A 16,722-nucleotide genomic window follows, 5' to 3' on the forward strand; every position below is an offset into this window, starting at 1 on the left:
GTAGAATATGATATTTACAGATGCACAGTAACAAGAGACACATATCGGGGGTTTATCGTAATAGTGACGAGATGAAGCCTATTTTCTTCCTCTTGGCTGAATAAGGAATACAATATTATGCATGTTTATTGCATGACTCACTAAGTGTTGAGGATGGCAGGATTAATAGGTAAATGAATACACTGAATTATACAAATCGCACAAGTGCAACCTGCACCCTTAAGAAACAAATGCCTGGCAAACCTGCTGGCTGTGAATAGCAGATTGTTCACTGGCATAGTACAGAGTTCACAGGCACCAGAGCACAAGGATTGCCAGTTGGTTAGAGCCCTGGCATTTTATCTTTCTCAAGTTTTAGAAACAGGAAGTCTTATTGCATGTGAGAATGATTTTCACAGCATTAAGAGATGTGTGCAGTCAGGAAACTGAAGGCCAAGAACCTTGAAGTTCAGGATTGTTGTTATTTAGGATTATATAAGCATTTAATCTATTTTAGATTAACCATGATGCAGATTATTTTATACATTATTTTATTACTATTTTTACTATGTCAGTAACTTCATCACCAGTCCCTACCACAACTACTAGACCTGCACATTACTGCTTGGAGGTGGAGTGGGTGCTTTTGTTTGATTCTATATAGGTGGTACAGGCACCTGTTGTGGTGAACACTCCTGGGCTCAGGAATAGATTCGTCCAAAAATGACCAGGAGGAGCTAGAGATCACTCCTGGGGAAAATCAAATGGCTCAGAGGATGCCCAACACAACTGGATCCCCTTCAGACACAGAACCCTGGATTCCAAGACCCCAGTTGAAGATCCTGTTCCCTGAAGGCACACTTCCAGGCAATGCTGCAAGTCAGACAATTCCCTACTGGGAAGCTGGATCCTGAACTACCAGCAGAAGCGTATTGAGGGGAAATGGTGCCAGGGGGCAACACCTCCTCAGGGTACTCCCCGCCTCCGTGTTCCCTGCGCTTGGTGGCGGGGCTTGGTGGCAGGGCTCAGCAGCAGTAAGCAGCCTGTGGATGCCGCAGCTGCCCGTCACCAAGCCCTGCCCACCCACCTTCATGCAGGGGGGGGTGGGCTCAGTGGTGTGCAGCTGGGGCCGTATGCTTCTGACTACTAGTCCCTCAAATTTCCACACACAGACCCATCTGGTGAGAGCAACAAAGATGGTGGGTCTATGAGGGAGTGATTCATTGACAAAGAAGCCCCAGGCGAACAACCTGTGTTCTAGTCAGTGAGTCTGATCATGTCTGAAATGCTCATAGTATTTCACAGGACTGGGGCTCAATCCAGCATGGGTCAGAGGGAGCCCAGGAACAAGTGGGGCTTTTGCCCACCAGGATATTTAAGTCCTGGGTTAAATAGGTGGACTCTAATCTAGAGAACTGGGTTTGATTCCCCATTCTTCCCCATTCTTTCACATGAACAATGGACTCTAATCTTGTTTTTCCACTCCTTCACATGAAGCCTGCTGGGTGGCCTTGGGCTAGTCACAATTATCTCAGAACTCTCTCCGTCCCACCTCCCTCACAATGGTGTGAAGAGGGGAAGGGAAGGAGTTGTAAGCTGCTTTGAAACTCCTTGTGCTAAAGAAAAGCAGGGTATAAATTCAACTCTTCTTCTTCTGCTGGTTCAACTAGTTTGTGTGGCTAGCTTGCTTCTATGCTGACTATCAGACTGAACTCAGGACTGAGCTATTGGATCTGCTTTAAGCCATTGTTATCAGAAATAGAACATGTGCATGTTTGTTTAATGTTCTGTCCAGCTTGTTACCAGGGCAAATGGTTTGCTTCAGCACACTGGAATACAAGCAGGAAGCCAGGTTTGCCAACAACCTGGAGAAAATGGTCTCTCCCTTTAAAAGAGATTTTATTTATGTATTTAATTTATACCTGCCCTTCCCAACCAAAGCCGGGCTCAGGGCGGCCTACATACATACTTAAAATATTCAGTAAAAATCATTTATAAAATCAACTCGTTAATATGCAGAAAAGGGCAGTTGGAGCTTTTCATGGCAGTAAATAACATTCCCTGATAAATAATATCCTATTAAGTCTCTGTCAAAGAGACAGGACAATTTTTTTTCTCCAGGTAGCTAACAATCCTGCAGGCAGCAGAGTTGATGTGGGGACAGGGGGATGGCAGAAGTGAATGCCACTCTTTTCCCAATGGAAAACTCTGCCAACCTAACAATCTGTATGATTATAAATGCTTCAGAATGCTTGGCAATAATTGGTTCTGATATGAAAGCCTGGTGTGTGTGTGTGTGTGTGTGTGTGTGTGTGTGTGTGTGAGAGAGAGAGAGAGAGAGAGAGAGAGAGAGAGAGAGAGAGAGAGAGAGAGAGAGAGGCACTGCACTACAAGGAATCATGCTTTTAGCTTGGACCAAAGTTCAGTGCCAGACAACCACTGATGAAGGGCATTCTGTAGTCAAAATGGCAGCACAGAAAAGTCCCAGGCAATACATGATCACCATGCACCTTACTCCCAAAGATGGGAGCAGAGAGTACGACCTGATGGACAGGTTCTTTGGCAGTGCTGTGACACCCTGATCCCAGGCCATCTACGGCTTTAAAAGTCCGCGTCAGCGCTTCGAATTGCGCTCACAAATCAGTTGGCAACCAGTGTAGAGTTTTTAAAACTGGCAAGACTTATTCACTAAATCTTGGACCAGTCAATGGTTTGGCTACTTCATTCCAACCATTTCAAATTGGCAAACAGTCTTCAAAGACAGCTCCACATACTATGCCCTACAGTAACATAACCTGAATGTTAGCAGAGCAAAACCATCTTACAATTCTACTACTTGGCAGTTGATGTTAAAGTAGTTTCCAAAGTCCTTGGGGTTGTGTGTTTCTGTATCATCATAGGCTGTGTCTGTGTTTCACTTTCTTAAAGGCATTAATGGAGAGAAAATGTAAATCAGATCAGTCTAATAAAGTGTGATAACCCCACACTAGTACCTACAGTCCTTTTCTCATGGTGTTGGCATTCCAAGAAGATGCAGGTTAGATATATATTGATGGCATCAGATCAGCCTGTCAGAATGGCACAACAGCAGGAATGATTGAAATGGTAGCAGTATATACAATCCATTCTTCATTGCCTATCCAGGGCACCCACTGAAAGGGGATGGAGTGGATACAAACCAAATCTACTCTGTTTTCATTTTAACAAAACTATTATCAAATATGTTCATTTTATGTTATTCATTTCCATTTGTTTCAGTAGGAAACACATTTCTGTCTGTAACTTTCCCACTATCTCATGGAAATGAAATTCTTAGTACTTTACCCTCTCATTAAGGCATCCTTCCCTGCCAAACTTGAGGCAGATGAAAAAAACCCATTTTGTGGTAATTCTTCCATGTAGAGCAGACAACAGCCCTTGAAAACAAAATAGGTGGACACAATTAACATATAATAATAGTGGGATACTTGTGAGAGAGGTGTATTTTAAAACTGAAAATGGTGAAAGAAAGCAAGTTGAAATCACACACACACACACACACACACAATCCTTCACAGACACATGTACATTATTTACCTACACATTTAGTTGAGTCTACAGACAATTTACTGAGGTGGTGGTGGTTTTATTGCTGGTCAGGAACATCTTTTACCCTTTGATTACTACTTCACTCTATCTTTGCCTTGTTAGGAATTTTATCATGAGTTTATTGCTATTAGACTATCTCCTTTTGTTGCTTTTGTGGTTCTTGTTTATACTTTTAATTGATTGTTGCCTGGAGCACCTTCAATTGGAGAGTGTGGCAAACAGATCTTTTAAACACATAAACAACTGCCATCAGTTCAGCTAATCTAGTCAAGCTGTTCTTTATGCAGTATACACAGGTGCTGATTGAGGTCACTCTAACTGGTTAAAAATGGGTCTGTTTGTTGCCAAGGAGCTGTGTGGAGGCTGCTTGTAAAGAAATCTGTGTCAGCAGGAAAGCAGCTGATATTCTTTGGTGTCCTGATACTTCACAGGTTCAGTGTTGTCCATGAGTGGGTATTCAGTGTACAGAAGCACACATTTCCAAAGATGTGTAGTGCTCCATTTACTTTGCACCTTCTATTCAAATTTTATTAGTTTTATTACTTAAAATACTTACCAAAAAAGGGAAAAAATCTCTGTGTACTTTGGTAAACATGTACATGGATAAATGAAGTGTGCTGCAAAGCCCAATTACCAATTACTCATTTCCATAGCCATGTATATAAGAGACATATATAATTTAATTTAAAGTTAAAAGTTGCCACAGTTAGTAGCTATAGGGCTTCAGTGCTTCTAATAGCCAGGGATGTGATGAGGGGAGCAGCTGCACCTGACAGAACTCCAAACAGTTGTTAAAACACATGAGCCTTATCATGGACTTCCTCTGTGTTCTCAAATGATATTTACTATCCACTGTACTCACAAGTATAATTTTGTGCATTTATGTTGAACACCAATCAATGTTCGCCTGCACGTTCAACATACACTTATTGGCATATGACACACATAGTTTACTGATTATCAATTAAATATGAATATGTAAATCTACCAAAGCCACAATTAGGTCTTTCCACAAGACAGGTATAAATGCACTATACCAGCAACAGCAGCACTGTTGTGCCCAAGACAGCCTGCCCAAAGAACCTTTCTAGTCTCCATGTCATCTGCCAGTCCCAAATTACAATGTCATCTTAAATTCTAATTTTGAAGTCAGCCAAACCTGTGGATGCTTAAATCCTGTGACTGGAGCTGTGAACAGGCAAATCAGATCTTTTTACAAACCTGAAAAGTTCCCTGTGCATGAAGGAAAAATCTTAAACAAATACGTAAGTAAATAAAAAGGGCATTAAAACACCAATATGATAAAAGCAATACCTGTAGCTTTAAGTAATGGATTCCCTCAGGGGTTGTTGCTAGGCAACCACAATGTTCCAGGCTACCACAAGCTTCTGTTGGTCAACAGTATATCCTGGACTTGAAATACCATGTTCTATCTCACTTTGTGTATCTAAGTTTTATTTTGAATATCCACACATGAAGAACTTTTAAATTAGAGTTTGTAATACTTTTTGAAATACATTTGACTCCCAGAAGCTTTTTTCATGCCCCAATGGATCCTGCCCATTGAACAACCATGTCCTGACATGGCAAGCACTTTGGCTTTAAGCAGTTAACAATCTCAGCAAAAAAGAAAGAGCTAAGTTCATGCTACTGACTCAGCCCTATTTAATTGCTTTTCCCACTCTTTCTTAAAAGAACTTCCACAGAGCAGCTGACTGCCAGAGGGATAGAAACTGTAGTAAAGACTTTGATAAAACACAGCTATGTATTTTTCTTCTCCCATGCATGGGAGTGTAAAACAAAGTATATCTTCACTGCACTCAAAAAGATGCAAATAACACATGTAATTCAAAGGAAAATATGCATCCATTGCTGAACACTGTGAAGGAGAATTGATGAGAAGGGATGGGTGGGGGGGTATGGAGTTGGAACAGGATGGCACAGAGAACAAAATTTGAAAAAAGTAACTGTAGGCGAGATGATGTTCTAAATAGGTTAAATGGGCAGGGACCAAGTAAATACATTTGCAGAGCCGTCCTAAGTACATTTAGCCTAAGCCACTGGCGTACCTAGGCAAACTGGAGCCCTGGGCAAAACCTGAGTTTGATGCGCCCCCCCCCCCCCGGGGCGGCCACCCTCCCCCACCATGACCAAACAAAGGTTTTTTCCACCAGGTCATTTCGAAGTCACCATCACATCATAGAACATCCCCCAACTCACAAATCTGAACACAGCAATGGGCCATGTCACACAGCAGAAATATATTTTTAAAAACAATTTCAAAATGCTTTCAAAATAATTGAATCACTTTCAATGTTTAAACTGGGGACCTCAGATTCTCCCTTTAAATCCATGCTGAAGGGGGTGGATTTAATAATGATAATAATAACCTTTATTAGGCATTGAGAGAATAAAATAAAAAAGAAAACAAACATTGGCAGGAAGGGGGTGGATTTAAAAGGAGAATCTGGGGAAATTTAGGGGTTTCCTGCTGTCAGGGGTGCTATTATTAAGATAGCAGCACCAAAATTTCAGAGTATCTTCGTGAGCCCCTACTGATGATACCACCCAAATTTGGTGAGGTTTGGTTCAGGGGGTCCAAAGTTATGGACCCTCAAAGGTGTAGCCCCCATCTCCTATTTGCTCCCATTGGAAACAATGGGGGATGGGGCACTCCCTTTGGGAGTCCATAACTTTGGACTCCCTAAACCAAACCTCACCAAACCTAGGTGATATCATCAGGAGAGTCTCCTGAAAAATCCCTGAAATTCTGGTGCTGCTAGCCTAAACACTACGCCCCCTGCAGGCCAAAAGCGGAAAAAACTCTGAAAATACAAAAAATCCCACAAACGAACCTGCATTTTTGGCGCCCACCACAAGGGGGCGCCATGGGCAACTGTCCACTTTGCCCAATGGGAGGAACGCCTCTGGCCTAAGCAGAGGGCTTGAGGGAATATTTGAACATTATAAATAGATAAAGTAATATAATTATTCATAACAGTTAACAGAGGTCAACATAATTTATGCTATCATTTAAAAGAGTGTTGATTCTATACGCTGTTTATATGCATATCTATGAAGAAAAGTATGCATTTAACATATAGGGGGCAATGTTTTTGTGATGGAATAGTACTGTAAAACTAGCAAAGTCACATATGACTGTGAAAAGCATCTTTGCCTTTTGATCTCCTGGAGGGAGGACAGGAAACTATGCAAAGGTGCCAGGATGAAACTTCAAAGGCCTAAGTTACCTCGTGGCCTGAACAGAGTTTTCCTGAGAAGGGGAAAACAAAGGTTTTTGAATTCCATCTTGAGACATGGTCAGGGAAGCATCTCTGGGCCATGGGTTCCCGGAATGGGGACAAAGAACCAAAAGGAATGTAACCAGCTGAGCAATCTCTAAACGCATTTATGTTTTATTTCTTTGTTTTGAACTTTTACAATAAATCCTTGAACAATCAGCTGGTCTGGAGTCATTAGGAGGGAAAAGGACCCGAGACAGAGGTGGGATAAGAGTGGCTCTCCCAAGCTTAATCTCAGCTTCAGTCATCATAGTTTTGTACTTTTGTCCTCCTTAAAAAAGTAGATCCAGCCCTGCACCAGCGGAATGGATAAGCTACACGTCTCCCTGATATGGAAGTGCTGTTCTTGTGTAACTGCAAATGTGGCTCATGGAGTGATGTAACTAGTTGGCTTGTCAGATGGAAACACCAGAAGCAATGTCAGTATTGACAAAACGGAAAGATGAAGGCAATGCCACTAAGGAGGCAACGTATACATCTGCGAAAGTTGTTCTTGCGTGTTCCTGAATGTATTTTGTATGGTTTTAATTGTACAATATATTTTAATTTGTGATTATATGATTTAAGTTGCTCTGAGTCTGACTTGTTCGGAAAGAGTGGCCTAAAAATAAATAAATAAATTGCTCACAGCAGGTGCAGCCCATGTCCTATCCTTTGTGTTGTTCCAGTGAATGCTCCTGGATTTTTCTGCATGAAAGTTAGCAGCTTATTAAATAAATACTAACCTTTGTAAGATGCCCCTGTTGTCTGATCTGGCCCCCATGATCATAGCCTTGTTCTGTTTTGGAATGCTGAAAATGTGCATTGCTGTCTATTTACTCAAGCAGCCAAGCCCTCTGGAACTTCACTATGTTCCTTTTTTATTTTTTAAAACTTTGTACCAAACACTTCAAGTTCCACAAAAGTATAGGCTGCCTTTTAGCAAAATCTGCGTGGGTAGGAGTATATTCAGCACTTTATATAAGTTTTCTGTGGTCACAAGTCCAAGTGGAAAAAACACACAGAGACAGAAAATACAACATCATCAAGGAACAGCCAGACATGAATCCAAATGAAAGAAAATGTGAAGAACTATTAATCAAAAGATCCAGGTGAAGACATACTCAAAGGGGAAAAAAGAAACTGAATAAACAAAAACACAGACCACAAACCCAAAATTCTGTGAAGACTGAAAGGAGATGCCGTTCCATCAGGTGCTGAGCTCCTCCAGTTGCCCTGCCCCACCTCCTGGACTGCTCTGGCCTCCAATGGAGCCCTCAGCTAGGGCTGTCTATACTGCTGCTTGCCAGGCTGTGGTAAGCCCCTTTGAGTCTTGCTTTATAGGAGCAAAGTGGAATAAAAATCTCTTTCTTCCCTGTATTTTGTTGATTTTTTTGTAGCTTTGGTTTTAATGATGCATTTTGGTTTGATTTTAATTACTTTTAAGGCATGTTTTTATTGTGAATGTTTTTAATCTGTTAACTACACCAGCAGTCCCTTATGAGGGAAGAAATAAATTAAAAAATATGTAAATAAAAATGAGAAGTAAAATCCTAACTGAATGTATCAGATAATTTTCTCTAATTTTTTCTGGAGACAAACTGGAAGCTTGCAGGGACTATTTTGACACACTTTCCTAATCAACTCTTTGCGTGTGCAAAGTATGCATTGCTTCTAATGTGAAAGATACACATCAACAATGCTTCATGGACACCTCCAGAGAGGGATTTTGGTAGTAACTCAAGAGAACAGCTCATTTGCTATCCAGGCAGAGTGATACCTTGCTAAATCCACTGCAGTAATCTTAGGGGGAGGGCAGTGTAAATTTCATGTGACAGTTGGAGTCACTGCAACAATGACTTCTGCTTTTCCCGCCTGCCCTTCCAAATCTTGTCATCCAGCCCTTTCCCCCACTTGAGGTACAGCAGTACTTGCCCCGGCTGCTGAAAAATAGGCAATCATCAAAACTAAGGGGGGAATGTAATGGAGAAGCTGTGACTACCCTGATGCTGCTGCACTGGCACGGTTGTACATTCTCCAGGTTCCAACCTAGCTCCCCTACTACAGACAGGAAAAGAACCATAGACTAAAATGGCAGCATTTTGTTCACTTTTAATAAATGATAGCGACTGGGAGAGACGCCAGCTGGCCTTAGGCATATATACTTGTTTCTTCATCTGCAACCTCCTCTTTCTCCACTGGCGCATGTCTATTGGTCTCACTCATACCTTTCTGGATGCCACCATCAGCAGCACAAGAGAAATCTCCAGCACTCAGAAGAAAGCAAGTGTCAGCTTTCTTGTTTTTGTCCCTGGTACTTGAGCGCTTCATGGGTAGCTTCTCTTCCTGTGATGATGAAAGGGGTTGCTCCTCATCTGACAGCACCACGTTGGCATCACCATTCTGCTTGGTATCTTTGGAAGAAGAAAGATGACACATTTCAGCACCTGAGAGAAGAGGAGACCAGGTCTGTACCTGCTCTGAGAACAGCACTAGGACTCATAACACATGTAGGAAATCTGCAGCAGCAGGCTCCTGGAGAGATTGGCTCCAAGAATCTTGAGGCCACTGAAGTCTCCCTCAGCCCTTCCACTATTGCTTGTTCTACTGGCTGAGAAATTGTGAGGAAAAGGAACAGAATCAGTGAACTTGAAGGACATTTTTCACTTTACTAGATGTCAGGCATAAGTTTTTAATGTTACTGGTAGATTACACGGCTAAAGAAAAAGTTTATGGGAGTGTTCAGAAAATATTTAATTTGGAGTCCACTTTGGTCAGGGTCAGACAGGGCCAACACATCTTCCAAAGCCTCAGACTTGAAACGGGGAAAGTACCCTAGACCTTCCTCCTCTCTATCTCCTCTGCCTTCCCTGTCGCCAGATAATCAGCAGGAGAGCTACACCTCTTGGACCTGAGTCCCTGACCCTTATCTCCCAGTCATTCCTCTGAGGGTTGCTTCACCCTCCATGGTTGATGAGCAGGAACTCAATCAAGTATAAGGTTGGCCTCCAACATTATCCTCCACCGCCCTTAAATGGTTGCTCCATCTCCTACAGCCAGTTGATGCTGGTATGCTAAGGGTCAGCATTGGCCCAAGCAGCTTCATTCCTACCTCCATCATCCAGATCTGCTGTATTGGGTGTGCCATCAGCCTCTTGATCAGGCCCAGCTCTGACAGGCCCACTCCTTTGAAGGTAAATTGTCCTGCCATGCCATCAGGCAAGGCAAAATTCTGATGTTCACATGATACTGCACAGGCTTTTCCAGTCAGCCTTCTTACTTTTGCTTCTGGTACAAATGGGGGTGATGGGGTTACTCCCAGATAAGGAATGGAAAAACTGTAAGCTTTCATCTGAAATCTGATGCAGTACTTTCCATTCTACCACCTCACCATTCTGCCACTTTGTTCTGCTGCATGTGTAGAACAGGTCAAAGAGTTAGCCATTGAAAACCCAGATGCACGGCACTGAAGAGTTCCCTGAAGGAACAGTCTGCAAGATGGGCAAAATCCACCATGCCCAAGTGATTGTAGTGTGAAGGGAAAAGATTAGTGCAGTCGTGTAGCTGTGACGGAGCGGGGGGGGCGTACCCCGGGCACATGGCATTGGGGTCATGTGTGGGCAGAAAATCACCCCCACACACACACACCCCTCCCCCTTCCCTGCCAGACCCAGAAGCACGGAACAGCCAGCAGAAACCACAAAGGCCCTCTTCCCACCCTCCCCAGGGAGGCCTCTGCAGGAGTTGGGGCTCGCAAGGTCTCCTGGGAAGTGCCTTGTTGATTCTGATGAAACTGTGACAATTTACACCTTCTGGGAGTCTGGACACAATCTTGGACTGTTTCCAAAGTATACTGAATTCAGATTCTCATCTTCCAGGCTGTGATTCTGCACTTAACCCCATTATCATTGCACCAAGATGGACCCAACACATACTGCACACTACAGGAAAAAGTGTATCTCCCTGTGGAAGGCACCTGCCCTACAACTCACAAATTTGTAAAGAAGTGTGTGTGTGTGATGTACTGAACAGTATTGATGGCATGTGGAATTCATAGCCAATTATACTTTCTAAGGCCATGCAACATTATACATGGTATCATTGTTCTATATAAGTGCTAAAATCACGTTTCCAGTGATGACACTATGGTGCTAGTACATCTCTTTCTTCAAAGCACTCATTTCTTTAGACCATTATCTTAGTCGATGCCTTTTGAAAAATGAGAGAACTGTGAACTTGCCATACATCACAATTCTTGGATTGCTGCTGCTGCTGCTGGTTTCAGCAAGAACCTCGGGTATTTGCATTAATACTAGCTGCCTTGTTCCAGGTTCATCTTTCTACTGAAAACGGAGCTCACAAATAGAGGGAACAGGAGGAATTATTTGGTAGAGCAGGAAGAGACAGATAGAGCAACCATAAAATCCCACACCCTATAGTACAACAGGGACTTTGAGTACCATTGAATGTTGAGGGGAAGGCAGGTTTTGACAAATAATTTACCCAAGACTGCTGATCTCCAGGGCTAGAGTAGAATCTTCCTGCTCCATAATCCTGAAAAGAAGCTGGTCATTGTACCTTGAATCTGAGCAGTACATTTTTATCTTTCTCTCCCAAAACTGTATGGGAAATAGTGTGGGAGAGGATTGCACGTCAGGGATACTTATTTGAGGGATACCCACTTCATAATACACTCTCTCCAATTCCATTTTCACTCTCTTATTCCAAAAAGAATTAAGTTGTCTGGGGCCCTACCTCCTTCACAGTTGAAAGTGTCTAAGGTTAGGAACTAAGCGTGAAGGAAGTACTTCCCTCCAATTCTAACCCCCCCCCCCCAATATATTTTAAGTTCATGGTACAGTGGTTGGAGTGTCAAACTAGAATCTGGGAGACCCAGTTTCAAATCTGCACTCTGCCATGGAAGCTTGCTGTGTAACCTTGGGCTAGTCACAAACTCTTAACCTACCTACCTACCTCAGAGAGTTGTTGTGAGGATAAAATGGAGGAGGAGTGAATGTTGAAAGCCACTTTGGGGGAGAAGAGTGGGAAATAAATGACATCAATAAATAAATAAATATTGTCTACAACTTATGTTTGGGAAAAAGAAAATAAGAGGAGCCTAGTCCTCATAGCATCATCCTGTACTCCATGGTATTTGAGGGGCACAAGTAGGCCCTTCATTCTTTTGGTTTTCTTCAGCTGTTGTTCAACTGCTGACAGTATTTGGAGACTCATGGAAGTTGATGACCACAGTCAGACCTTGTCAAGATATTTGGGTTTGAGTTTTTTTTCTTTTTAAAATATTTACAGACTAATATTTCCTTACATACTCGAGCCCCCTGACCAGTGGTGGGATTCAGCAGGTTCGCACCACTTCGGCAGAACCGGTTGTTAAACTGGTGCTTGTTAATCCCACCACTGGAACCAGTTGTTAAATTATTTGAATCCCACCACTGCCCCTGACTACACAGAAACTTGCGTATGGATAGCCCTAATCAGGTGCCCTACTGATAAGAAACAAGTCCACAAAGTTCACTGTTCGGAGGGACAGGTATGGTGCTTGCAAGGAACTGCACAGGAGGACTAAAAAATGGAGGAATCTCCTCCTCCCAGTATCATAACTAAACTTTCTGAAGCTGTGGAAACCACAGAAGTTCAGTGTTGTAGGGCAATTGTCCTACAACGTTGGTTTGTGGCTTTGATAATCTAGCCCAAAACATGTTCAATGTAGCATAGGAAGGGGAATAAACTGACCAAAGCCAGGGACAGTTTTGGGCTGAGGGATGAACACACTCTTAACTTTTCTTTCATTTCTGATTCCAGGATACTATAAAGGAATAGGAGTTTGGCCCCTTCCCAAATGCAGGAGTTCTTGGGTAGGAGGATTTGAGAAAGTAATTCTCCTCCAATCCTAACAACCCCTCCTCCAAATTCTCTGGCTTTAAAGAGGTCAGGCCTTTAACAGTACACATCTCTGTGTGTGTGCTCACAGCATACCTAATTCACGATGATACAATACTACAAACTGTTAAAATCTCAATCGTGTCAATTTCCCAACCTACTCCCCACTTCCTTTATGACGTTCCACTATTCTCACTATTGTGTAACTCCGAGAGAAAAATGCATATTCATTCCTTGTTGGGGCAACCTCCACACTTCTAAAAACACAAATTAATACTTTTCATACCTGGAGAGTTATTTGGGCATGCAGAAATGTTACCTTATTTATGGATGGATCCATTTTGCTGCCCAACTGATCAATATAGGTTTAGTAAGTTTGCTATTTGAGAGAGCAAGTGGGTGCCTGTGACACAGGGAGGAGAATTTAGGACTCCCTTCAGCTTGGCTCTCTGGCCACCTCCCTTGGTGCTGCTCTGGGCGAGGGCCCCCCCCCCTTCCTTTGCCAGCTTGCCTAGTGATGCTCCAAGCAAATGCAGCAAGGCCTCCTCCTCTCCCCTACAGCTTTGGTCCTGCGGACAACATGGACCCCAATTCTCTGTGGCAGCACTTGCTGAAGAGTGTTAAATTTTCAGATTTTTCGTAAGACCTGGAAGGCCCCTGCAGAAATATCTGTTGCAGATCAGTGTGCCCCTATCTGTGGATTTAGATATCCACAGGCAGAAGGCATAGTTGGGAATTATATAGTTGAGAACTTTGAGGCAATGGGAGGTATGACACGATTTTCAGATCTTTTCCACTTCCCAAAATATTTTTCTCTAGATGTAGCTACTTGAGAGTTTCATCTGGTCACCAAGAAACTTGAAAAAATGGAACTATTAAACTTTAGACGTTCCCTTATTGAGCTGTAGTTGGGCAAGCTATGCTTTTCTTGAATTTCAACCTTTTATCCAGTTGGAATATTATCTGTTACAATTGAACAGAGGGGGAAAAAACATTTGAGCCATATCCTTAGTTGTTGTTCCAATGATATCAATATTCTTCTCAGTTACCACACCCTACTCAAGTCTTTTCAGGAATCACTTGCTGGAATATTCTTCAATAAATATTCATACTTCTCTTCTAGCAGACAGGCAGCACAATCTCTCTTCTCCTGTAAGTGCTACTGCTGTGTATTCCCCACAAAGGCTCCAGAGTACTTTCTACTACTAGCCAACACCCTACAGTAAGAAACCTTAGAGATTCACAGCCTTGGGTAGCAACAACATCTCACTTAACACTACCAATTGTTGGAATTAAAAGGAAATAAATAGCCTGCATCAATAAACTTCCATTTTAACAAGTGATATACAGTTGGGGCTTCCTGGTTGACCTGAGGATGCCAAATATCCTCTTAGACCAGGGGTAGGGAACCTGCGGCTCTCCAGATGTTCAGGAACTACAATTCCCATCAGTCCCTACCAGCATGGCCAATTGGCCATGCTGGTAGGGGCTGATGGGAATTGTAGTTCCTGAACATCTGGAGAGCCGCAGGTTCCCTACCCCTGTCTTAGACAATTATGGCTGCTTGGAAGATCAAGCAATTGATCAAAGCTAAGAAGGAAGTTCATCATTTCAAACAGCTCAGACATAGCAAGCCACTGTAATGCACTGACAGACTGCAAGGAGGGTAGCTTCACATAACATGGGATGCTTCATTAATGTGTAAAATACGCATTAAATTAATTAGTGAAATCCTCAGCGTTCTCAACTAAGATGTTGACAGCCTCGGTGGTGACACATCATATATCTGTCTAATCTCTAGGGCAGTGGTTCCCACATTTTTTTCATTTGCATACTTCTTGCCAATCCATTTCTCTAAAATTATACCCCATATTAGCAAACCCATTACATTATTTTTTTCACATACCCCAGGGGGTAGCCGTACTCCAGGTTATGAACTACTGCTCAAGGGAAATGAACAAATTCTCTGAATGCTACAAGTGGAGAGCAAAAGGAAAATTTGTAATTGACTCATACAATCAGTCTTCACTGCTGCTCCAACCACTCTGTGTTGACATGACAGCATGTGGGAAATAGTAGAATGGAAAGTGGTCTACAGAACTTGGAATCAAAGCTGGCCGATAACTAGATGCTTAGTGCAAAGAGGCCACTGATTCAGTTGCTGGAAAGACCACTGAGCAGAACACTGCTATACCAGCCTTTCACCCCCAATCTAACACCGGCCCTAATTCTTGTAGTACAAACAGGTATTAATTAGGTCAAACTCACCTCTTGAATAATTTACTTCTTTTATACAGAAGTAGATCTGGCTTAATTTCTAGTTACTAGAAAGAGATTTCCTTATTGTTATAATCACTGACTTGGTTGGAAATCTACAGTTCCCCTGATCCATGAATAAAAACTCTTAATGAACCATGAACCATTAATACAACTATGTACTGAGAAAATGGGTTGGGCAGCTCAATATGGGTGTGTGTTTGTGAATTGACTCTTGGAGTCAGTGCAGGGCTGTGCCAGCATACCCCACAGAGCTATGCCAACATAAAGTGGCAGCACAAGTAGGGGCATTCCTGGGGGCAGAGCTGACCTCAGCTTCCACTGGGCTTTTGGTCCCAGAACATTCCCACTGCAGGAGTCAGATTTATGCCACCCAGATTTATGGCCACCATAGCCTCTGGATCGGGCTGTAAGTCAATCTTAGTTTTATGATGAATTCTGCACTGTAACAGCAGTGATTTAACATGTCATGCTTCAACATAAATGATGTAGAAGCTGCCCTTACACTTCCACAAGGCATTGAAATATATCCAGATCCCTACTGTCAGTTCCTTCCTCTCCACCTTTGGTTCCATTGGGAATCTTGTATCTCACCTGATCTTTTCCTCTCTCCCACCCCCGCTGTTGTTGTTGCTGCTGCCAGGGGGCTGTTGTAGCTCTGAATGCTGTTGTGAGGCGAGTTGTCCTCTGACTTGCAGTATGTTGGAGAATCCAGTGGTGCTGGACGGGGTATGTGCTTCTTTTTCTTCTTTGGGAGCTTTTGTTTGGCCATGGCCAATGAGTAATACATTCCAAAATTGTTGACAATTACAGGGACAGGCATGGCAATGGTAAGGACCCCAGCCAAGGCACAAAGAGCACCAACCAGCATGCCTGACCAAGTTTTAGGGTACATGTCACCATAGCCCAGTGTTGTCATTGTCACTACTGCCCACCAGAATCCAATGGGGATATTCTTAAAATGTGTATGTTCACTTCCACTGGGGTCAGATGGTTTGGCTCCAATCCTTTCAGCATAATAGATCATGGTGGCAAAAATCAAAACCCCTAAAGCCAGGAAAATGATGAGAAGAAGGAATTCATTGGTGCTGGCTCGTAGTGTATGGCCCAGCACCCGAAGCCCCACAAAATGACGAGTCAGCTTGAAGATTCGGAGGATCCGGACAAAACGAACTACTCTCAGAAAACCCAGAACATCCCGTGCAGCCTTGGATGACAAGCCACTGAGTCCTACCTCCAAATAGAAGGGCAAGATGGCTACAAAGTCAATGATGTTAAGAAGGTTCTTAATGAAGACCAATTTATCTGGGCAGCAAATTATGCGCACTAGAAACTCCAGGGTGAACCACAGCACACAGACTCCCTCAATGTAAGTGAGAACGGGCTCTGTCTCCATCTTTCGCATCACAAAGACCTCTGTTGTGTTGCCCACCACCAGCGTCTCAGTCACATTAACATCTATGATGAAGGCTTCATGTGTCTCCAGGCAAAATGTTGTGATGGACACCAGGATGAAAAAAAGCGAGGCAAAGGCAATTACCTGAAGAGAAGTAAAAATAATCTCAATGGTTAGAATCAACAGGCCATGGTAGAAAAAGAAATCTTAAGAGAGATGCAATGAACTTTAAAATGAATTTAATCTTTTCTCCTTCTTGCCTACCTTTCTTAACCACTACAACTATGACAAGAAATAAAG

General features: G+C 42.8%; 1 protein-coding gene across 3 annotated transcripts in view; it reads right to left on the reverse strand.

Annotated features, from left to right (window-relative positions):
• The window catches only part of KCNC4 (potassium voltage-gated channel subfamily C member 4), a 58,745-nt gene that overhangs the window by 23,508 nt on the left and 18,515 nt on the right, over window positions 1-16,722 (reverse strand). The window contains exons 2-4 of one of the 3 annotated variants that reach the window (XM_048496960.1): window positions 15,621-16,566; window positions 9,077-9,262; window positions 2,352-3,395 (exon numbers count right to left, since the gene is read on the reverse strand). In XM_048496960.1, coding sequence (XP_048352917.1) covers window positions 3,292-3,395; window positions 9,077-9,262; window positions 15,621-16,566 — 1,236 coding nt within the window. In that variant the 3' untranslated portion in view covers window positions 2,352-3,291. Of the gene's footprint in view, window positions 1-2,351; window positions 3,396-7,785; window positions 9,263-15,620; window positions 16,567-16,722 lie in introns of those variants that run through there. The other 2 variants (XM_048496962.1, XM_048496961.1) reach the window with 2 other exon arrangements.

Source organism: Sphaerodactylus townsendi, linkage group LG05 (genome assembly GCF_021028975.2).
Source record: "Sphaerodactylus townsendi isolate TG3544 linkage group LG05, MPM_Stown_v2.3, whole genome shotgun sequence".
Taxonomy (NCBI): domain Eukaryota; kingdom Metazoa; phylum Chordata; class Lepidosauria; order Squamata; family Sphaerodactylidae; genus Sphaerodactylus; species Sphaerodactylus townsendi.